Raw genomic sequence first — 23,208 nt, forward strand, 5'->3', positions numbered from 1 at the left:
AAAAAAAGCTTTAAAGTACTTTAAATGAAATAATGTACAGAAAGACTAATTCAACTCCATCTATCATTGAATCAGAAGGCTCATTCATCACAAAACCTTTTGATATTGCTAATTATTTTAATGACTATTTCATAGGCAAAGTGGGAAAAGTCAGGCATGAAATGCATAAAAGACTTAATAATGAAAGGAAAGCGTTGTCATTTTTTATTCTGTCAAATTAGTGTGAAAATGTATTGTTGTCCATCAATAATGAGAAACCACCTGGTATTGACAACTTAGATGGAAAGCTACTGAGGATGGTAGCGAATTATATTGCCACTCCTGTTTGTCATACAGTGCATTCGGAAAGTATTCAGTAACACAGTAGCCTCCATCATTCTTAAATGGATGAAGTTTGGAACCACCAAGACTCTTCTTAGAGCTGGCCGCCCGGTCTGACTGAGCAATCATGGCAGAAGAGCCTTGGTCAGGGTTGTGACCAAGAACCCGATGTTCACTCTGAAAGTCCTCCAGAGTTCCTCTGTGGAGATGGGAGAACCTTCCAGAAGGGCAACCATCTCTGTAGCACTCCACCAATCAAGCCTTTATGGTAGTGGCCAGACGGAAGCCACTCCTCAGTAAAAGGCACATGACAGCCCTCTTGGAGTTTGCCAAAAGGCACCTAAAGACTCTCAGACCATGAGAAACAAGATTATCTGGTCTGAAGAATCCAAGATTGAACTCTTTGTCCTGAATGCCAAGTGTCACATCTGGAGGAAACCTGGCACCACCCCTACGGTGAAGCATGGTGGTGGCAGCATCATGGTGTGAGGATGTTTTTAGCGGCAGGGACTGGGAGACTAGTCAGGATCGAGGCAAAGATGAACGGAGCAAAGTACAGAGAAATCCTTAGTAAAAACCTGCTCCAGAGCGCTCAGGACCTCAGACTGGGGTGAAGGTTCACATTCCAACAGGACAACAAAACAGCCAAGACAACTTAAGAGTGGCTTTGGGACAAGTGTCTGAATGTCCTTGAGTGGTCCAGTCAAAGACCGGACTTGAACCCGATCGAACATCTCTGGACAGACATGAAAATCGCTTTGCAGCGACGCTCCCCATCCAACCTGTCAGAGATTCAGAGGATCTGCAGAGAAGAATGGGAGAAACTCCCCAAATACAGACGTGCCATGCTTGTAGCGTCATACCTAAGAAGACTCAAGGATGTAATCCCTGCCTAAGGTGCTTCAACAAAGTACTGAGTAAAGCGTCTGAATACTTATGTAAATGTCATATTTCCGTTTCTTTTAAGCAATGCAAAAATGTCTAAAAACCAGTTGTTGCTTTATCATTATGGGGTATTATATTTAGATTGATGAGGCGTAAAAAACAATTTAATCAATTTTAGAATAAGGCTGTAACGTAACAGAATGTGGAAAAGGTCAAGGGGTCTGAATAATTTCTGTATATGTACTGATGTGTGAGTAACTGTCAGTAATGTGTGTAACTGTCAGTAGGACCTTTTTTTTTGTTCTAGTGCTCTTATTTTAAATGTGTGTAGTTCAGTCCTTGAGCTGTTCTTGTCTATTGATGTTCTGTATTATGTAATGTTTTGTGTGGACCCCAGGAAGAGTAGCTGCCTCTTCAGCAACAGCTAATGGGGATCCTAATAAAATACCACAACAAAAAACAGTGAGGAAAGTAGAGGATGGTGAGAAAGGGTGAGGGAGCCTGAGAGGATCCCTGTGAATATTGGGCCAGTACAGAGTAAATCAAACAGTTTGTGCTTTAGTAAAGGTTGACTTCTTGGCATTTATTGCTAAGGTCATTACTGCACAGGTGGAAAGGAAATCCCAGAAGACTGATTTGGTGGTAGAAGCACGTTTTGGGTGTTGAGATTTTAGTGCAGAAGAACTACAGGGGTATTTGAGAGAAGGGGTTCCAGCCTCCCAGTGTGACGGCCTGGTGTAGGATGTTAGGGCCAAAGTAATGTGAAGGGTGGTGGGTTTGTTGGGGATAGTGGTGTATATCTAGGGGTAGATGGTGGTGCAATTCATTTTTTTCCCCAATTTCGCTTTTTGTGAACAAAATGTGCAATTCACACTCCGACCTGTGAAGGGCAGCAATATGCAACAAAGCTTATAGTCTGCCGGAAAACAACTCTTTACGGTACTTTTCCACTTCCTTTTTCTACGGCGCTTTTAGAAGAAAGTTGTAACTCGGCTGATTTGCCGAATAAAAGCTGCCGTTTGGTCGTCGCAATCTTAAAGGTGAGATTCGAATAAGACATATAAAGATGTATGAACATGTCATGTTTACAATGACGTTTAGGGTAAACATAGTGTGAGATGTACTCGAGTGGATGCTACTGCCACCGCCGTTAGCAGATTGCTATCTGCCACCTGGCTAACGAGCTAGCAAGCATGCTGTTTAGCTTGCCATAGTGTCCCTATGGAAACAGAACGTAGTTTCGCTCACTTGTTGATGTCCCCGATTAATGACCCCTTACTAGATTTGGGTGTTGTGACATTTTTGGTTAGCTAAGTTAGTTAACTAGGTCGCCTGCTAATATAATGCTAGCTGGCTAACGTTAGCAAGCTTAGGCTAGGGTATTGTAGATAACGACGTTAGCTATAACTTGTACATTGAATTCTCTGCATGATTATTACTTATGCAATATGCAAATAGTCTATCGATGGCAGTTTCTTAGCAATCCAATGGTTATGTGTCCTGGGTCCGTGATGACTAGGCCACTGCGCAAACTGAAATGCCTATCTAATGTTAGTGCATTGCTGAGTGAAAACAGTGCTGTTCATTGACATTGTCTGAGACCCTGCATATGTACACCAAATTTCAATCTAATATACATAGTATAAGGTAACTAGATATTGTTCAAATCTGCGTTTCGTTTGAAATGCTTACAACATCTGCCCAAACCTCAGACCATGGCGAAGTTCCATGCCCCTGAGATCCAGGACAATCCCTCTGGGTGGGGTCCCTGTGCTGTCCCTGAGAAGTTTAAGGACATGCCCTACCAGCCCTTTAGCAAAGGAGACCGTCTGGGAAAGGTTGGTCTTCCTCTGCTGCCTCTCACCTTTAATTATAAACAGCAGTTTGCCCTGCTTCAAGAGGAGGAAATTAGGCTGACTGATTTACTTTTCTGTCCATCTGTGCAGGTGGCTGATTGGACAGGAGCAACCTACCAGGACAAGAGATACACAAGTGGGTTAAATTGTATTGTAGGATTCACGATAATAACATGATATGGTGTAAACATAATCCAGAATATATTGCCTATTCAATATTGATTTTGAGGTATTTCAGACCATGGGATGCCATCATTTGACATTTGGTTGTATGTTTTGACAGACAAGTATTCATCTCAGTTTGGGGGTGGTAGTCAGTATGCCTACTTCCATGAGGAGGATGAGACGAGCTTCCAGCTGGTGGACACTGCCAAGACGCAGAAGACTGCCTACCAGAGGAACCGCATGAGGTTTGCACAGGTACAAGACTAACCTGCTCAACCACACACACACAGTACCCCAAAAAGGCTTTTCTGTGTCACCTTTCCTATAACAGGATGTTTTGTTCTGTTTTTACAGAGGAATCTGCGCAGGGACAAGGACCGCAGGAACCTGACCCAGTTCAATATGCAGACCCTCCCAAAGAGTGCCAAGCAGAAGGAGCGGTGAGCTGCCTGCAGTTGTTTAGCCAATCCACTGCTAATGTGGCTTTCTAAAACACATGTTGTTCTCTGGTTCTCTCTATAACTCTGTCTAATCTCACGTGGCTCTGTCTAGGGATCGCATGCGCCTACAGAAAAAGTTCCAGAAGCAGTTTGGCGTCCGTCAGAAGTGGGACCAGAAATCCCAGGTATGGGAAGATCAACAACATCAGTGCACCTCCGGACATCTGAACCGTATTGTGATACTCCTCAGATAACATCTGATGTAGTCGTATGAAGTTTCTGGCAACAGTCTTCCCAAACACCTGCTAACGCTACCATCCGTGCCTGTCTCTCCTCCCTCCCCTTTCCCTTTCCCCCCTCATACCTTTCATTTCAATGCCCAGTTGAAACCCAGAGACTCGTCGGTAGAGGTCCGGAGTGACTGGGAGGTGAAGGAGGAGATGGACTTCCCCAGGCTGATGAAGATGAGATACATGGAGGTGGAAGACCCCACTGACATGTGAGTGACTAATCAACACTGCACCTGTGCTCAATCCTTGGAGAACGACAGAGTTCAAGTTGATGGACGACCGTGGTACTGCAGGCATTGTTTCCACATAACAGTATCCCCCCATTATAGTGAAAGGGGAAATGGTGCTCTTTGTGGTCAGTATTCGTAGATGTATATAAACAAAATATTCAAACACAATTATGGTACTAATAATGGCTTCTAATTCACCAGATGTATGTCCTTGAACCGATTACTTTAAAATCACAGACAAAGTTATAAGAATAATCTAGTTGCTAATGGCAGCCTGCAGTCCTCTATCGGCCTTCAGCTTGAGATACTCCATGAGAGGGAGTAGCACTGAGCTGGCTTTCAACGTTACTTCATAGAGTAGGTTTCCAACAACTCCTGTGTAAAAGGATGGTGACATGCTAAAATGACACTTCCTTATTATGAAATGCGCCACTGAGCATTCTCATAGGAAACAATGGGGTGATGTCATCGATGGCTTTGTCCATATTTTTTACAGTCTGTCTCACAGTTCAGAACAAAACCCACAGTCTGAATAACATGATGTTCAGGTTGCTTTTCACCTGCAATGAGTCTAGTCTGTTTTTTCCCTTTGTTTCTACTGGAAGACAATATCATATCCACGTAAAGTCAGTTGATTTCCTTTCTCCCTCAGTGAGTGCTGTGGTGCGTTGGAGTACTACGACAAGGCCTTCGACCGCGTCACCACTCGCAACGAGAAGCCTCTCAAGAGCATCAAGAGGATCTTTCACACAGTCACCACCACCGACGACCCTGTCATCCGCAAGGTACACCCTCTCAATTCCACACTTACAGCACTGTGCCAGGTACAGTAAGCCAGAGCAACATATTATTGATTCAGTCCTGTTGTTTTGTCTGCACATTCTTGTCCAGAGCTAATGGTTTCACACATTTCAGAAACAAAAACATGATTATTACAATGTCCACTGCCCAGTAGAGATTGTTCTCTGCTCTGATGTAAATCCTTTCCTTTACCCTCCTCTCTGCAGTTGGCTAAGACCCAGGGAAATGTGTTTGCCACCGATGCCATCCTGGCCACCCTGATGTGCTGCACGCGCTCAGTCAACTCCTGGGACATCATTGTGCAGAGAGTGGGCAACAAGCTCTTCTTTGACAAGAGAGACAACTCTGACTTTGGTGAGGCTTTCTCAAGTTAATCTATTCAGCTGTTGGTCCATCTATGACTGGTCAAGGAAGTCTTGTTTACTAGACAGTAGTTATACCTTATATCAAACTCTCTAATATTTAAGTCTTCTTGTCATAATGCCAATGTTTAGGGTGTTCGGTTTTTGTGCATTCGGCTCATCTAACCATCTGTAACTGTACATGTCAGATCTGTTGACGGTGAGTGAGACTGCCAACGAGCCACCACAGGATGAGGGCAACTCCTTCAACTCGCCCCGTAACCTGGCCATGGAGGCTACATACATCAACCATAACTTCAGCCAGCAGTGTCTGCGCATGGTAAGACCACTACAATTATACACCAATGGACATGTCTAGTAACATTCCTTCAATGTGAGTGTGATGTGGAAAAAGTCCAAGCATTTCTGCATTTGTAAAGAATACATTTGAATTTGATGTTAATTCTTTCAGTTCTAATAGGATGCCATGTCTTTGTTTCCCCTCAGGGTGGGGAGAGGCACAAGTTCCCTAACCCCAACCCATTTGTAGAGGAGGACATAGACAAGAGTGAGGTGGCCTCTGTTGCCTACAGGTGGGTACTGACCCGTGCTGCTCTCTTACTACTGCAGACCATCTAATCATTCAGACCATCTAATCACAGCTTGTTAATTCACATCTGTAAGTAAGGGATCCATGTGATTGATCCATGTGATGTGTCCTGCTGGACTCTTGGTTAGTGTTGAGGGGTGTAGCCATGTAAACTCACCTGTTTCTGTCTCAGGTACCGCCGCTGGAAGCTGGGGGAGGACATTGACCTGATTGTACGCTGTGAGCACGATGGAGTGATGACCGGGGCCAACGGAGAGGTGTCCTTCATCAACGTCAAGACCCTCAACGAGTGGGACTCCCGGGTAAGAGGAGGAACGAGTGATGACAGAAAAGACAGTACTAGATATTTGATGCTGTCTCTGGGGATGAAATGCAGTGTTAACTTCCCCTCTAATGTTGAATGTTTTGTTCTTGTCTTAAGCACTGTAATGGAGTGGACTGGCGTCAGAAGCTGGACTCTCAGAGAGGAGCTGTTCTGGCCACTGAGCTAAAGAACAACAGCTACAAACTGGCCCGCTGGACCTGCTGTGCCATGCTGGCTGGCTCAGAGTACCTCAAGCTAGGGTCAGTGCAACTATATACTAGAGGTCGACCGATTTATAATTTTTCACCGCCGATACCGATTTATTGGAGAAACAAAAAAGCCGATAGCGATTAATCGGCCAATTTATAAATAAAAATAGAAAGAAAAAAATATATATTTATTTGTAATAATGACAATTACAACAATACTGAATGAACACTTATTTTAACTTAATATAATACATAAATAAAATCAATTTAGCCTCAAGTAAATAATGAAACATGCTCAATTTGGTTTAAATAATGCAAAAACAAAGTGTTGGAGAAGAAAGTAAAAGTGCAATATGTGCCATGTAAGAAAGCTAACGTTTAAGTTCCTTGCTCAGAACATGAGAACATATGAAAGCTGGTGGTTCCTTTTAACATGGGTCTTCAATTCCCAGGTAAGAAGTTGTAGTTATTATAGGACTATTTCTCTCTACCATTTGTATTTCATTAACCTTTGACTATTGGATGTTCTTATAGGCACTTTAGTATTGCCAGTGTAACAGTATAGCTTCCGTCCCTCTCCTCGCTCCTCCCTGGCCTTGAACCAGCAACACAATGACAACAGCCACCATCGAAGCAGCGTTACCCATGCAGAGCAAGGGGAACAACTACTAGAAGGCTCAGAGCGAGTGATGTTTGAAACGCTATTAGCGCGCGCTAACTAGCTAGCCATTTCACTTCGGTTACACCAGCCTCATCTTGGGAGTTGATAGGCTTGAAGTCATAAACAACGCAATGCTTGACGCACAACGACGAGCTGCTAGCAAAATGCACGAAAGTGCTGTTTGAATGAATGTTTACGCGCCTGCTTCTGCCTACCACTGCTCAGTTAGATACTTAGATACTTGTATGCTCAGTCAGATTATATGCAACGCAGGACACGCTAGATAATATCTAGTAATATCATCAACCATGTGTAGTTAACTAGTGATTATGATTGATTGTTTTTTATAAGATAAGTTTAATGCTAGCTAGCAACTTACCTTGGGTTACTGCATTCGTGTAACAGGCAGTCTCCTTGTGGAGTGCAACGAGAGATAGGCAGGTGGTTATTGCGTTGGACTAGATTGGATCCCCCGAGCCGACAAGGTGAAAATCTGTCATTCTGCCCCTGAACAGGCAGTTAACCCACCGTTCCTAGGCCGTCATTGAACATAAGAATGTGTTCTTATCTGACTTGCCTATTTAAATAAAGGTATAAAAAAATTGGCGCCCAAAAATACAGATTTCCGATTGTTATGAAAAATTGAAATCGGCCCTAATTACTTGGCCATTCCGATTAATCGGTCGACCTCTACTATATACTGTTCATAGCAACAACTTTTCCCCTTCAAATTGTCCATAAATTCACTTGGTTATGAGCTGAATAGCTTGGTACATATTCTGTTATAAAACAATTCGACTGACCTCCATCAGTTAAATCCCCTGCCCTCCCGTCTCCAGGTACGTGTCTCGTTATCACGCGAAGGACTCTGCGCGCCACGTGGTCCTGGGCACCCAGCAGTTCCAGCCCACTGAGTTTGCCAGCCAGATCAACTTGAGCATGGAGAATGCCTGGGGCATCCTACGCTGCGTCATCGACATCTGTCGCAAGCTGGAGGAGGGCAAGTACCTTATCCTCAAGGACCCCAACAAGGTGAGCCCGGGACTGCGGACCATTGAGACTCTGTGACCGCTGACCATGGAGCAGAGCATGCCCTTGACTGTTTCTGTAGAGCGCTGCCAATGACTTGAAAGACTAGTACTTGTCTCTGCAACTTGTAGTAGTTGATTTCCCCCATTGTCTGACAGTGTCTGCACACAGAGCCCTAGAAATGTTAGTGTTCCTTACAGAGAGTCAATATTATCATTGTGTTTGTGTGCTTTTGCCAACAGCAAGTGATTCGCGTGTATAGCTTGCCTGACGGGACCTTCAGCTCGGATGAAGATGAGGAAGATGATGATGATGATGAAGAGGACGAGGAGGAGGAAGGTGAGAAGGACTGCCACCATTGCACTATGCGGTACCTGTACAATGTTTACAGGGCATTCGGAAAGTATTCAGACCACTTTTTCCACATTTTGCTACGTTACAGCCTTTTTCTAAAATTAATTAAATTGATTTTTTTCCATCAATGTACACACACTACCCCATAATGAGAATTTGAAAACGGGTTTTAGAATTATTTGCAAATTAAAAATAAAACATAAATTTTTTACACAACTATTCAGAGCCTTTGGTATGAGACTTGAAATTGAGCTCGGACGCATTCTGTTTCCATTGATCATCCTTGAGCTGTTTCTACAACTTGATTGGAGTCCATCTGTGGTAAATTCAATTGATTGGACATGATTTGGAAAGGCACACACCTGTCTATATAAGGTCTCACAGCTGACAGTGCATGTCAAAGCAAAAACCAAGCCATGAGGTCGAAGGAATTGTCCGTAGAGCTCCGAGACAGAATTGTCTCAAGGCACCGATCTGGGGAAGGGTACCAAAAAATGTCTGCAGCATTGAAGTTCCACAAGAACACAGTGGACTCCATTTTTAAATGGAAGAAGTTTGAAACCACCAAGACTCTTCCTAGAGCTGGCCACCCGGCCAAACTGGGGACACGGGCCTTGGTCAGGGAGGTGACCAAGAACACGATGGTCACTGACAGAGCTCCAGAGTTCTTCTGTGGAGTTGGGAGAACCTTCCAGAAGGACAACCAACTTCGCAGCACTCCAACAATCAGGCCTTTATGGCCAGAAGGAAGGCACTCCTCAGAATTAGGGACTGGAAGACTAGTCAAGATCGAGGGAAAGATGAACAAAGCAAAGTACACAGATCCTTGATGATAACCTGCTCAGGACCTCAGACTGGGGCGAATGGTCACCTTCCAACAGGACAGCGACCCTAAGAACACAGCCAAGACAACGCAGGAGTGGCTTCGGGACAAGTCTCTGAATGTTGTTGAGTGGCTCAGACTTGAAGCCGATCGAACGTCTAGAGAGACCTGAAAATAGGTGTGCAGCGACGCTCCCCGGCCAACCTGACAGGGCTTGAGAGGCTCTGCAGAGAAAAATGTGAGAAACTCCCCAAATACAGGTGGCCAAGCTTGTAGCGTCATACCCAAGAAAACTCAACAATGTAATTGCTGCCTAAGGTGCTTCAACAAAGTACTGAGTAAAGGTTCTGAATACTTAAGTAAATGTGATATCAGTTTTTTTTCCATTTAAATAATAATAATAATTGCAAAAATGTCAACCTGTTTTTGCTGTGTCATAATGGAGTATTGGGTATAGATTGAGGGGGGTACAATGTAATCCATTTCAGAATAAGGCTGTAACAAAATGTGGAAAAAGTGAAGGGGTCTGAATACTTTCCAAAAGCACTGTATATATTACAATGTGTGGTCTTATTATTTATTTGATTGTGTTCTGTCTAATGGTTTGTAAGTAATGTGATTTAAGTTGACTTTTTTTTACAATACGTTTAGCATATTCTGAATTATGTTTTCTCTCCCCCTTATTTCTCTCTACTTCCTGTCCTCTTTTTCTAGATGAACAAGAACCCTAAGGTGTGGCAATTGCACTAGTGACCAGGTGGCCTGCATCACACAGAAAAATACTCCTCGTTACATTCAAATAAAGATCTGAGAAACTGGCTCTTGTTTCCATTTATTTTGTATTTTCTCCCACTGAAAAATAATCACTAAGCAGGCATAAGTCATCAAAATGAGTCAAGGATTCCTATTCAGCTCTTCTGTGAAGTGTATATATTGTTAATAGCAATTGAGGTTTCTGGTATATTTAGATACTTGATGTTTCTGTATACAGGTTGAGTGAATGGTTACTGGGTAGTTGGTGAGGGCAGAGCTACATCAATCTGTATGCTGACCTGTGTCCCAGATGACTTCCGAGGCATGTCACCTGTCTACTCCTCAAACACCTGGTCAAAGCTGAGCTACTGTGAAGGTGTTTTTCCAGTCAATGCTTTTATTTGCCAAATAATTACTATGTAGCTGTTTGAGATCTTCAAACATAATGCCATATGAACTTCATTCTTTACTAAGGGTGAGCTCTTACATTCAATCTTGTTTGCCAGAGATGTGTGACTGATAAGTGAGTGTTTCGTTATCGCCAGGGCCCTGTCCAGAAACTACCTCTCCCAACTCATCTGGCACTGAGCCAGTGTCCAGAAGCTGAGTCTCCCTCAAGCACAAAGAAGCTGTTCCCATACAGTATCGTTTGGGACTGTGTCACAGCCAGACTTATGGCTATAGACCGTAAGCCATTCAGACAAGATGTCCCAAGATGGGAGGGAGAGGACCGGGGAAAACGGCTGTTGTATACATTGTTCTGATGAAAGTGGATTATATTTGGCGGCACTGGTTGTGTGTTGCCATATCATACAAATATGATAAACGATGGATTCAGATGAGGTCATGATGGAAATGGAAGCTCAGATTTTCAACCAGGTCAGTTTTTTTTTATCTATCCTGGCAAAACTAGAAACAGGAAGTGAAAACACTGCAGTCAGATAAACTGTCCTGACAGTCTCTCAATTCAATATTTGTAGTGATCTCATGAGTGATTTTCATTGACATCTATAATACATACTGTGAGAAAAGGTTGTTTAAAGATATATGCAATGAAATATAACTATGCTATTCTGTTTGTTCATTTAGGCCAAGCAGTTCCTCTCTTTGAGGTCTCAGGGTTGCGAATACTCCTTATCGGAGAGAGGCGGTGAAGAGTGCTGTGGGACATGGCATCCTAGGCAGAAGGGGTGTTTGACGTGGTGTGGGTGAGAACCAAGGAGGCGGTGAGGAGGCAGGGCAAGGATGCCGAGAGGCAGATGACAGTGGCAGATGCCTAGTTGGGGGGGTTTCCGCTCCAGGGGCTTCTCTGGGGGTCCGGAGGGACATTGTCCACAGTGATCCTGGAGGAGGCCAGGATCATTGATGTCTGGTATTAAATTGTCATGAGGAGAATGCAGTACCAAAGACCATCATATATATACAGTGCCTTGCGAAAGTATTCGGTGACCTTTTGCCACATTTCAGGCTTCAAACATAAAGATATAAAACTGTATTTTTTTGTGAAGAATCAACAACAAGTGGGACACAATCATGAAGTGGAACGACATTTATTGGATATTTCAAACTTTTTTAACAAATCAAAAACTGAAAAATTGTGCGTGCAAAATTATTCAGCCTCCTTAAGTTAATACTTTGTAGCGCCACCTTTTGATGCGATTACAGCTGTAAGTCGCTTGGGGTATGTCTCTATCAGTTTTGCACATCGAGAGACTGACATTTTTTCCCATTCCTCCTTGCAAAACAGCTCGAGCTCAGTGAGGTTGGATGGAGAGCATTTGTGAACAGCAGTTTTCAGTTCTTTCCACAGATTCTCGATTGGATTCAGGTCTGGACTTTGACTTGGCCATTCTAACACCTGGATATGTTTATTTTTGAACCATTCCATTGTAGATTTTGCTTTATGTTTTGGATCATTGTCTTGTTGGAAGACAAATCTCCGTCCCAGTCTCAGGTCTTTTGCAGACTCCATCAGGTTTTCTTCCAGAATGGTCCTGTATTTGGCTCCATCCATCTTCCCTGTCCCTGCTGAAGAAAAGCAGGCCCAAACCATGATGCTGCCACCACCATGTTTGACAGTGGGGATGGTGTGTTCAGCTGTGTTGCTTTTACGCCAAACATAACGTTTTGCATTGTTGCCAAAAAGTTCAATTTTGGTTTCATCTGACCAGAGCACCTTCTTCCACATGTTTGGTGTGTCTCCCAGGTGGCTTGTGGCAAACTTTAAACTACACTTTTTATGGATATCTTTAAGAAATGGCTTTCTTCTTGCCACTCTTCCATAAAGGCCAGATTTGTGCAATATACGACTGATTGTTGTCCTATGGACAGAGTCTCCCACCTCAGCTGTAGATCTCTGCAGTTCATCCAGAGTGATCATGGGCCTCTTGGCTGCATCTCTGATCAGTCTTCTCCTTGTATGAGCTGAAAGTTTAGAGGGGCGGACAGGTCTTGGTAGATTTGCAGTGGTCTGATACTCCTTCCATTCGCTTGCACAGTGCTCCTTGGGATGTTTAAAGCTTGGGAAATCTTTTTGTATCCAAATCCGGCTTTAAACTTCTTCACAACAGTATCTCGGACCTGCCTGGTGTGTTCCTTGTTCTTCATGATGCTCTCTGCGCTTTTAACGGACCTCTGAGACTATCACAGTGCAGGTGCATTTATACGGAGACTTGATTACACACAGGTGGATTGTATTTATCATCATTAGTCATTTAGGTCAACATTGGATCATTCAGAGATCCTCACTGAACTTCTGGAGAGAGTTTGCTGCACTGAAAGTAAAGGGGCTTAATAATTTTGCACGCCCAATTTTTCAGTTTTTGATTTGTTAAAAAAGTTTGAAATATCCAATAAATGTCGTTCCACTTCATGATTGTGTCCCACTTGTTGTTGATTCTTCACAAAAAAATAGTTTTATATCTTTATGTTTGAAGCCTGAAATGTGGCAAAAGGTCGCAAAGTTCAAGGGGGCCGAATACTTTCGCAAGGCACTGTATATGTTTCCCCCTTCAGAATACCAGCAAGTAGGCCTATTATTATTATTAACACAAAAAAGGCCAGACATGATCAGTCCCTTTCCATTTCATAACATTTCCACACAAGTCAACATCAAAATAAATTGTACTAACGTGTTTCATTGCCTGTTAGCAAGACATCTTCAACTACTGCTGAAGTGAGGAATGTGAGTCTTCTGTGTATGAAGGTACAAGTCAGCATCACAATCATAGAAACATTATTACATTTCACTTTCAGTATTGACTGAACACATCATTGTGAACAGGGCATGACATTAAACAGACTACTCTGAACAAGTAAACAGAATACATTTCATCAAATTACCTTAATTGTTTTATAGACACGTCTATAGAATGATTCATAAAAATGGAAAAAGTGCTTTGTGTCATCTATTTTTAACTGTTGAACATTACAAGTGCCACTGTACAGTATGTTTGAGAGGCCCTAACTTAAAACTGGTAAGTATTTGATGTTGTCCTACTGCGTGACACACATTGATTTTTTCTCTTTCAGATTATGCTCCAGAGGGTAAAATGGCTGCTCCAGAATTCTCTGGCACTTCCTGGACTTCCAAATTCCTTTACACAGCGAGTCATGGATCCTCTGCCAGGAGTCCAACTCTGTGCGCCACAATGCTGATCTGGCACGGATGAGCTGGGATCTCTCACTCTTGCTGCCTTTGGCCAGGCTGACGCTGTCTTTACAGATGAAGAAGACATCCAGGCCAATGAAGAGGGCGTTGAGAGTGATAAAACCAGCCCGCGCCGAGCTGGAGAGGGCTAGTGGGGTGCCTTTGGCGACCTGTCCAATGTCCGGGATGTCCCCTGCTAGCTTGGGTAGGTTTCGTGCTGCTTTGCCTTCCTGGAGCACCAGCTTACCAGCGCTTGCGATCAGATCTTCATTTGCAAAGGTCTTCACACTCAGAGCTGAGGCACAGTCTATTAAGGTGTCGATGCCTTTGCTGATGGCCCCGGCTGTGAAAATCACGTTCCCTGCTCCCAGCACGACATCCTCCCTGCTTTGCCCCAGGATGGGCTCCATATTCCTGGCCACATACTCCAGACACTCCTGAAGACTCTCTACATCCTCCATGAAACTCTGGAATATTTCACTGGCTTTCTTCTCATGGATGCTATTGACCTTCATCTCTGTGATACCAGTGGTTATACTGTTGACCCCACTGGTGACCCCCAGGCTGGCCCCTGCAATTGTGAGGGCCAGTGACACCCCAGCAGTGACAGGGGTCAGAGCTAAGCCCACAATGGATAGGATTCCTCCAGCCACCCCCACTGAGCTGCCTGCCACACTGGAGATCTTAGCCCCCAGCTTCATCCTGTCCAGCTGCACAGCATTCTCCTCCAGATCGGTCAGAAACTGCTCCATCCTGGGTCGGCGCTGGCTGAACTGACCAATGAAGCGCTGAGCAGCCCCTTGGAACAGGAATGTCAGTCTGAGGTTCTGGTCCATCCTGAGGAGATGGATTCAACATCTATTTACTGTATACCAGTAAACATAGTTCTTGCTCAAAAATATCAATAGAAGTTTAAAGAGAACAACCAAACTAACCTTACCTGATATCACTCAGCTGATTCAAATGGTCCAGCATCTTTTGTATGGACTCTTCCCGCACATCAGCACCAAGGTTGACCACAGGGATGTCATTCTTCTTTTTCCAAAACAGCATTTGACTGATGTAGCTACTGTAGCGATGCATATTAATTTCAACATTACATTATATTCATTAGATTATTATGTGGCTTTTGAATTATATCACAAAAGCCCAATAACCTTGTCAAATGACATCTGAGAAGGCCAAAAATGAAATCATGTAATCTTGAAGGAAAAATGGACATCAAGTATTTGTAAAATGGCAATGAAGAAGATTACATGAGTTAGTGTTAAAGCAATTGTGATTGGAGCTCCACTTACCCCTTCTCCATCCTGTTACAGACCTGCTGGCTGATTTGTATGTATCTATCCAGTTGGCAGGCCAGCACCTCTACAGTGAGGAGGCTGGGCATAAAGAAGGCCTTAGCATCCCTCTTAAAATAGATGAGGAGAGGGCAGGCCATTCTGGCAGCAATGATGACAGCCTGAACACTGGCAGGGCTCGCCCCCTGAGGCAGACAGAAGAACCTGTTCTCCTCAAACACCAACAGACAGGTGACCGCCAGACACTCCACAGCATCCAGGAAGTAATCCAGCTTCTCCAGGCCTCCCAGCGTGTCCTTTAGTACAGCTCCCAGCTCCTTTTCCAGCTCCTCACGCCTACTGTCTGCAGTCACCTGGGTCAGACCGCTCCATACGAACTCCCCAAACGCCTTGGCCTTGGTCGCTGAGTTACGGACATGGTCGAACTTAAGGTCAATTCTCTCTGCCCTCTCCTTGATGTCCCTCATCATTTCCAGTTCTGTCTCCCTCTGAAGGGCCCATTTGGAATGTCTGTCACAGAACTCCCTCACTGTGTGAATGTGGCTGAGGGTGTCTGAGATGTACTGGCCCAAGAGCTCCCTTGTTAACGCTGATCTGTAACAAATGAGGGCTATACTATTGAATTCAGGATAATCACTATATAAAATTACGAAGTTGTAGATTTACAGAGTGCCAACTTTACCCTTCTTTTGAACAACCTTTATTGAATGACTACATTGGATTCTTTGTCAACACTGCCCTCTGTTGTTTTTGTAATGTAGCCCAACAGCACTCTCCTTACTGCCCCAGTTATTAAACCTCTTAAATGTAATGTCCCCTATGTGGTTCTGGTACCGGTTCCAACTGACATTTTCGCTTATAAATCAATCTGTGTACACAGTAGATCGAAATGGATTAAGTGAAAGCCCTGGTTCCCACAGACACAGTAGTATTTTTTCTGAGTCTGTGTGATGTAGGATATGAAATCTGAAACCACTTGAAGCTGGGATGTCCCTCCTACCATTTCATTCACTCTTCCTACTGTCCATCGCCTACAACCCTACATCACAGGTTTCATCATGGTAGCACATTCAGAGATAAGTTTTAGATGAATGGCTATAAATCTATAGTTAGTCATTTTATAATTTGATTATGCTATATTTAGAAAGCATAAGTCATTTCAAACCTTATTCATACAGTTTTGTTGAATAGGAAATACATCATATAAAGTACTTCATATTTGTACTGTGTACTTGAGCGTGTCCTCAAAAGTGACTACACCTCAGCAATGTATAACTATTTTTTTTACCAGAAAGGTGAGATTTTAACCTTTCTTTGAGTATACAGCATTACTAGTTATTGTTTACGGCCCTCTCATGATACATTACTTTTGTGGATTACGTAGATGACATTTTTTTATTACATGTAGTTACATTTAACTGGTTAATAGTCTCACCGTGACATAATGTTTTCCCTGTGTTTGGACATTTCCTGGTTTGGCTGATATCGTTACTGAACAGTGTTGCCTTGTCCCCAGTGCATGTCCAATGGAACTATGGATTAAAAATAAAAATAAAATCACAGGCATGAAAAATAAAAGTCTACATTTCTGTTCTGAAATCCTTTTGAATTAGGATTCACAGACATCGCATAGCTACATGCGCAAACACAGTACTTCATTTGTAAATCGGGAGGTCCCGGAAAACATTGTGAGCGCGAGGAGTGGTATCCCACCGTATCCGGGGTACACATTGAGGAAAGAAAGTGACAAACAACGTAGCAGCGCAGCAGACAGAGTAAACAGCCAAGTAGCCTACTATATATGGTGGTGAAATGAACAGGGGAATCATTTGCTGATTACGATTTATTTTAGCCTCATTCTAGACATTAGTGTACAACAACAGTTTCAGACGTCACTGCAGAACATCCGCATATGGATGCATATGCATCAAACTCGATTACCTTTTTCTTTGGGGCGAAATTTCTAATAACCGAAATGTTGCAAGTTCAAATCCCCGAGCTGACAAGGTACAAATCTGTCGTTCTGCCCCTGAACAGGCAGTTAACCCACTGTTCCTAGACCGTCATTGAAAATAAGAAATTGTTAACTGACTTGCCTAGTTAAATAAAGGTCAAATTAAAAAATCTATTTTTGGGGGGGGGGTGGCTTTCCTACGTTTCAAATTCAGTAGGAAGGCTACGTGACGTGATTTACGCAGAGACCTCTTTTCACTAGTCAAGATCTGTTAAGATCTCTTAATAACCCTCCGACCCTCCCCATAATGTACAAATAAGAAAGCAGGTCTTGGATCACTGTGGCAAGATATGATGATTACACCGGATGACCGCGCTTTTACTTGATGATCTTTCTGGGGGGCGGGAGCAATAACGAGGAGGCAACTTGATTTAACGCTCATCGCTTTTATTAGAACGGTAAATAGGTACCGGAACGACAAAGTCAAATCTGAGATGCTGGATCCGGCTCAAATTAAGCACTGAGGCAAAGGTGTTAACACTTTTCGAAGTACAACATTTAAAAAGGGACAATCTTCAGTTGTTACATTCATTTTGTAATGTATAAAATAACGATAGCTCTATGTACACATTATCGCTTGAAGAATATAATGTATTGCCTCATTAGCTTAGTCCAACTCTCGTATCCCACCATAACCTACAACATAAGTTTGTTTTACTCCAATGTTTGGAAACAAACACTATATACATACCCTCAATACATGGTTAAAACTATAATGTTGATATCATGGATGGTCAGTCCTTGTATGCATAGGTCTGTCTGTGAAGTGGTTACAATCTCCAGTCCCATCCCTCAGTTTTTAGCTAAAACGCTTTGTTATTGTTTCAACTGTTGATTGCCCCTTTCAATGAATTAAATAAATATGGATTTATAAATCTCACTCACCTTGACAAAGGGGCTGAATGCTGTTCAGTCTCCCTACATCGGGAATGTTGTCTTCTCAGTTTCGTTTCCCTTTACCAAACTCAAGTTGGACCCATTGTGCTATAATAGGAACGCTTGGCCACGTCACCGCCATGCCTTTGAATGATTGAGACTGCGAGGCGAGAAAGAAACGCCAAAACACAGAGCAAATTCTTTAGTAAACAAATCTGTTGCGTGGAACAACATTGTGGCCTATTTTTTGTGTGTTCATTTTAAAGTTTTATTTTTGAGACTAGATATTCTGTAACATACTAGTGACTTCAGAGTGTAGCTGATACATGTAATACCCATTTCAGACAGATGTGGTATGTTACCTGTAAAAAATATAAGGCAATATTTATATATCATATAGAGTAAGTGAACAGCAAACCTGGTTTCAAAAAACAATTAAAGCAACACCTCACACAGCGCCCTTCCTCATGTGGTCTACTTTTGTGTGTATGTACTGACATGTATGTGTAACTTATAGATGAACACACATGCGGACTACATGTGACATGTATGTGTAACTTATAGATGAACACACAGGCGGACTACATGTGACATGTATGTGTAACTTATAGATGAACACACAGGCGGACTACATGTGACATGTAGGCCCAGATGGCATCCCCAGCCGCGCCCTCAGAGCATGCGCAGACCAGCTGGCCGGTGTGTTTACGGACATATTCAATCAATCCCTATACCAGTCTGCTGTTCCCACATGCTTCAAGAGGGCCACCATTGTTCCTGTTCCCAAGAAAGCTAAGGTAACTGAGCTAAATGACTACCGCCCCGTAGCACTCACATCCGTCATCATGAAGTGCTTTGAGAGACTAGTCAAGGACCATATCACCTCCACCCTACCTGACACCCTAGACCCACTCCAATTTGCTTACCGCCCAAATAGGTCCACAGACGATGCAATCTCAACCACACTGCACACTGCCCTAACCCATCTGGACAAGAGGAATACCTATGTGAGAATGCTGTTCATCGACTACAGCTCGGCATTCAACACCATAGTACCCTCCAAGCTCGTCATCAAGCTCGAGACCCTGGGTCTCGACCCCGCCCTGTGCAACTGGGTACTGGACTTCCTGACGGGCCGCCCCCAGGTGGTGAGGGTAGGCAACAACATCTCCTCCCCGCTGATCCTCAACACTGGGGCCCCACAAGGTTGCGTTCTGAGCCCTCTCCTGTACTCCCTGTTCACCCACGACTGCGTGGCCACGCACGCCTCCAACTCAATCATCAAGTTTGCGGACGACACAACAGTGGTAGGCTTGATTACCAACAACGATGAGACGGCCTACAGGGAGGAAGTGAGGGCCCTCGGAGTGTGGTGTCAGGAAAACAACCTCACACTCAACGTCAACAAAACTAAGGAGATGATTGTGGACTTCAGGAAACAGCAGAGGGAACACCCCCCTATCCACATCGATGGAACAGTAGTGGAGAGGGTAGCAAGTTTTAAGTTCCTCGGCATACACATCACAGACAAACTGAATTGGTCCACTCACACAGACAGCGTGGTGAAGAAGGCACAGCAGCGCCTCTTCAACCTCAGGAGGCTGAAGAAATTCGGCTTGTCACCAAAAGCACTCACAAACTTCTACAGATGCACAATCGAGAGCATCCTGGCGGGCTGTATCACCGCCTGGTATGGCAACTGCACCGCCCTCAACCGTAAGGCTCTCCAGAGGGTAGTGAGGTCTGCACAACGCATCACCGGGGGCAAACTACCTGCCCTCCAGGACACCTACACCACCCGATGTCACAGGAAGGCCATAAAGATCATCAAGGACATCAACCACCCGAGCCACTGCCTGTTCACCCCGCTATCATCCAGAAGGCGAGGTCAGTACAGGTGCATCAAAGCTGGGACCGAGAGACTGAAAAACAGCTTCTATCTCAAGGCCATCAGACTGTTAAACAGCCACCACTAACACTGAGTGGCTGCTGCCAACACACTGACACTGACTCAACTCCAGCCACTTTAATAATGGGAATTGATGGGAAATGATGTAAATATATCACTAGCCACTTTAAACAATGCTACTTTATATAAATGTTACTTACCCTACATTATTCATCTCATACGCATACGTATATACTGTACTCTATATCATCGACGGTATCCTTATGTAATACATGTATCACTAGCCACTTTATACTATACTATGCCACTTTGTTTACATACTCATCTCATTTGTACATACTGTACCCGATACCATCTACTGTATCTTGCCTATGCTGCTCTGTACCATCACTCATTCATATACCCTTATGTACATATTCTTTATCCCCTTACACTGTGTACAAGACAGTAGTTTTGGAATTGTTAGTTAGATTACTTGTTATTACTGCATTGTCGGAACTAGAAGCACAAGCATTTCGCTACACTCGCATTAACATCTGCTAACCATGTGTATGTGACAAATAAAATTTGATTTGATTTGATTTGATTTGATGTATGTGTAACACACATGCAGGCTACATGTTGATGTTTTCAATGTATGTCAATTGTAAAGTATTTTGTCTGTAATATCTTTTTCGTTATGTGTTGGACCCCACTAGACTAACTGTCCCCACTGACATCGGCTAATGGGGATCTTCATCAAATCCTAAATCTTACCCTTTCAAACATCCCCTTATTTACAACTTATTTGCAGGTATAACCCTTTTATACATATCAGTGGGAAACTGGCAAATTGGGAGGGGTGGGGAGTGGGGGATGGTGCATGGGGGCTGTTTGCAGTTCAAATTAGGAAGGTGTTAAAGAATGGAAGTGTTAATGGATTTACCTGCAAAAAGCAGAGAACCATTCACACAGACCTGATACCTGTATTTTGGTTACGGGATCAGTGAAAATGCAGGAATCAGTACTAGGTCTTAAGGTGGCTTTTATTTTTCCATGTATTTTTTTATTCCTTACCCCTTTTCAGATATACATATGTCCCACCTTGCTATCTTAAGGTGAATGCACTAACTGTAAGCCAGAGCGTCAGCTAAATCACTAAAATGTCAAATGTAAATGTGACTGACCAGCTCAAATCGGTCTTATGTAGCAAAATGTTTCATTGTGTTTTTTTTACATTGGATGAAGTAGAGACTCAGACCTACAAAATGGTATATCATACACTGCATTTTTGAGGAACAATGGGAAAGTAATTCTGCTTTGAAAGTTGATCAACTTAGCATTAGCATTGTTCACACCCTCTTAAGCCAGCCCCACCCATCTCTTTAAAGATGCGCATGTGAGGTCATGGGCTAAACCGTGAGTAGTGTAGTAAAGATTAAGACTTAAAGTGGTAAAAGTAGTAGCCTACAATAATGAAAAATTCCAGGTAAACAGAAAGTGTCCAGATAAAAATATGTTATAAATATTAGATGACACTTACCCAGACACACTTGTCTAAATTAATGGGTCATGTGAAAGAAATGCTAGAACCCCCAGCCACATCCAATAGTGGAAAAAGTACTAAATTGTCATACTTGAGTAAAAGTAAAGATACCTTTAATAGAAAATGACTAAATTAAAAGTAAAAGTCACCCGGTAAAATACTACTTGAGTAAAAGTCTAAAAGTATTTGGTAAAAAAAAGAAAAAAATGGAGTTGCTAAAATGTACTAAAATGTAAGTATCAAAAGTAAAAGTATAAATCATTTAAAATTCCTTATATTAAGCAAACCAGACAGCACAACTGTATTTTTTATTGACGAATAGCCAGGGGTACACTCCAACACTCAGACATTATTTACAAACAAAGCATTTGTGTTTAATGAGTCTGCCAGATCAGATGCAGTAGGGATGACCAGGGATTTTCTCTTAATAAGTGTGTGAATTGGACAATTTTCCTGTCAAAATGTAACGAGTACTTTTGAGTGTCAGGGAAAATGTATGGAGTAAAAAGTACATTATTTTCATTCGGAATGTAGTGAAGTAAAAGTAAAAGTTGCCAAAAATATAAATAGTAAAGTAAAGTACAGATACCGCACAAAAATACTTAAGTAGTACTCAATGTTTTTTTTACTTAAGTCATTTGAATAGAGGCACTGCAGAAAGTGCTGATGACTGGTCCGTCCGAACCTCGCATGAACAAAGGAATCTATATTCGGAGAGCCTGTTTCTGTCCTGCCCTTGACTTTGGTGCAGGGCATGTGATTTCCATAGACTCTTCTTCGAAAAACTCCTTGATCTTCTCAAAAATATATGTTTGTCTAGCTGTGTCCAGTCCAGGTGGTGCTTGTACAGGCATACCATATATTGGAGGAAGGACGTCAGCGTTCCGCAGCAGCTGAAACTGAGCCATGTGTTATGTGTAACTCAAAGGATAGTTCCAGTGTGTTCCTTGTTCCATGTGTTATGTGTAACTCAAAGGATAGTTCCAGTGTGTTCCTTGTTCCATGTGTTATGTGTAACTCAAAGGATAGTTCCAGTGTGTTCCTTGTTCCATGTGTTATGTGTAACTCAAAGGATAGTTCCAGTGTGTTCCTTGTCCCATGTGTTATGTGTAACTCAAAGGATAGTTCCAGTGTGTTCCTTGTTCCATGTGTTATGTGTAACTCAAAGGATAGTTCCAGTGTGTTCCTTGTTCCATGTGTTATGTGTAACTCAAAGGATAGTTCCAGTGTGTTTCTTGATCCATGTGTTATGTGTAACTCAAAGGATAGTTCCAGTGTGTTTCTTGTTCCATGTGTTATGTGTAACTCAAAGGGAAATTTGTTCACTGTTTGATCCGATAATAACCATTAAACCATTAACTCATTAGTGGATTCATTTGTATGCATGTTGGATGTTTGAATTATTATACCTGCAAACTGCAAATGTATTATTTTATTTTATTTGCATTTGCATTTATCCCACCTCAATCATAATGGCACTGCCTCTGTCCCTCAGTCAAGGTTAGGGATAGTGCAGCTTTAAAATCAGTTCATATCAATAAAGTGAGGAGGTAGACAGTGCACTTCTAGCATACAGAGTGGAGAAGAGAGAGAGAGGAGGGGATTTGCCACCATGGCTCACAAGCAGCTCAGGTGTGTGAGGGACAGAGTGACAAGGGAAGGAAGAGAATAAGATATCACAATCTTTCTATGAAATAAAGGACAGAATTATATTTATTTGTTATTTTACCAGGTAAGTTGACTGAGAACACGTTCACATTTGCAGCAACGACCTGGGGAATAGTTACAGGAGGGGGATTCCTGAGCCAATTGTAAACTGGGGATTATTAGGTGACGGTTTGAGGGCCAGATTGGGAATTTAG

The 23,208-nt window shown here is 42.8% G+C and overlaps 2 protein-coding genes across 4 annotated transcripts; one reads left to right on the forward strand and one right to left on the reverse strand.

The window, feature by feature from the left end:
- Window positions 1-2,123: 2,123 nt before the first annotated feature.
- Window positions 2,124-10,137, forward strand: LOC139421459 (eukaryotic translation initiation factor 3 subunit D-like). Its single transcript, XM_071172384.1, has 16 exons — window positions 2,124-2,246; window positions 2,919-3,044; window positions 3,153-3,198; window positions 3,346-3,482; window positions 3,582-3,667; window positions 3,780-3,852; window positions 4,051-4,166; window positions 4,840-4,972; window positions 5,195-5,342; window positions 5,539-5,669; window positions 5,837-5,922; window positions 6,112-6,241; window positions 6,361-6,503; window positions 7,953-8,145; window positions 8,385-8,481; window positions 10,034-10,137. Exons 2-16 carry the CDS (start codon window positions 2,922-2,924, stop codon window positions 10,048-10,050), a joined length of 1,659 nt encoding a protein of 552 aa, XP_071028485.1. The 5' UTR covers window positions 2,124-2,246; window positions 2,919-2,921; the 3' UTR covers window positions 10,051-10,137.
- A 1,469-nt stretch (window positions 10,138-11,606) lies between these two features.
- On the reverse strand, window positions 11,607-18,003 carry LOC139421460 (uncharacterized). Of its 3 annotated transcripts, none has more exons than XM_071172386.1 (5): window positions 17,922-18,003; window positions 16,458-16,554; window positions 15,020-15,616; window positions 14,662-14,790; window positions 11,607-14,558 (listed from the first exon to the last, which is right to left on the reverse strand). In XM_071172386.1, exons 2-5 carry the CDS (start codon window positions 16,487-16,489, stop codon window positions 13,568-13,570), a joined length of 1,749 nt encoding a protein of 582 aa, XP_071028487.1. In that variant the 5' UTR covers window positions 16,490-16,554; window positions 17,922-18,003; the 3' UTR covers window positions 11,607-13,567. The 3 variants fall into 3 exon arrangements, with proteins under 3 accessions (XP_071028487.1, XP_071028489.1, XP_071028488.1); XM_071172388.1 differs by lacking the exon at window positions 17,922-18,003 and adding an exon at window positions 16,964-17,119; XM_071172387.1 differs by lacking the exon at window positions 17,922-18,003 and having other exon boundaries at window positions 16,458-16,671.
- Window positions 18,004-23,208: the final 5,205 nt, after the last annotated feature.

The sequence above is a fragment of the Oncorhynchus clarkii genome, chromosome 12, assembly GCF_045791955.1.
Source record: "Oncorhynchus clarkii lewisi isolate Uvic-CL-2024 chromosome 12, UVic_Ocla_1.0, whole genome shotgun sequence".
Classification (NCBI taxonomy): domain Eukaryota; kingdom Metazoa; phylum Chordata; class Actinopteri; order Salmoniformes; family Salmonidae; genus Oncorhynchus; species Oncorhynchus clarkii.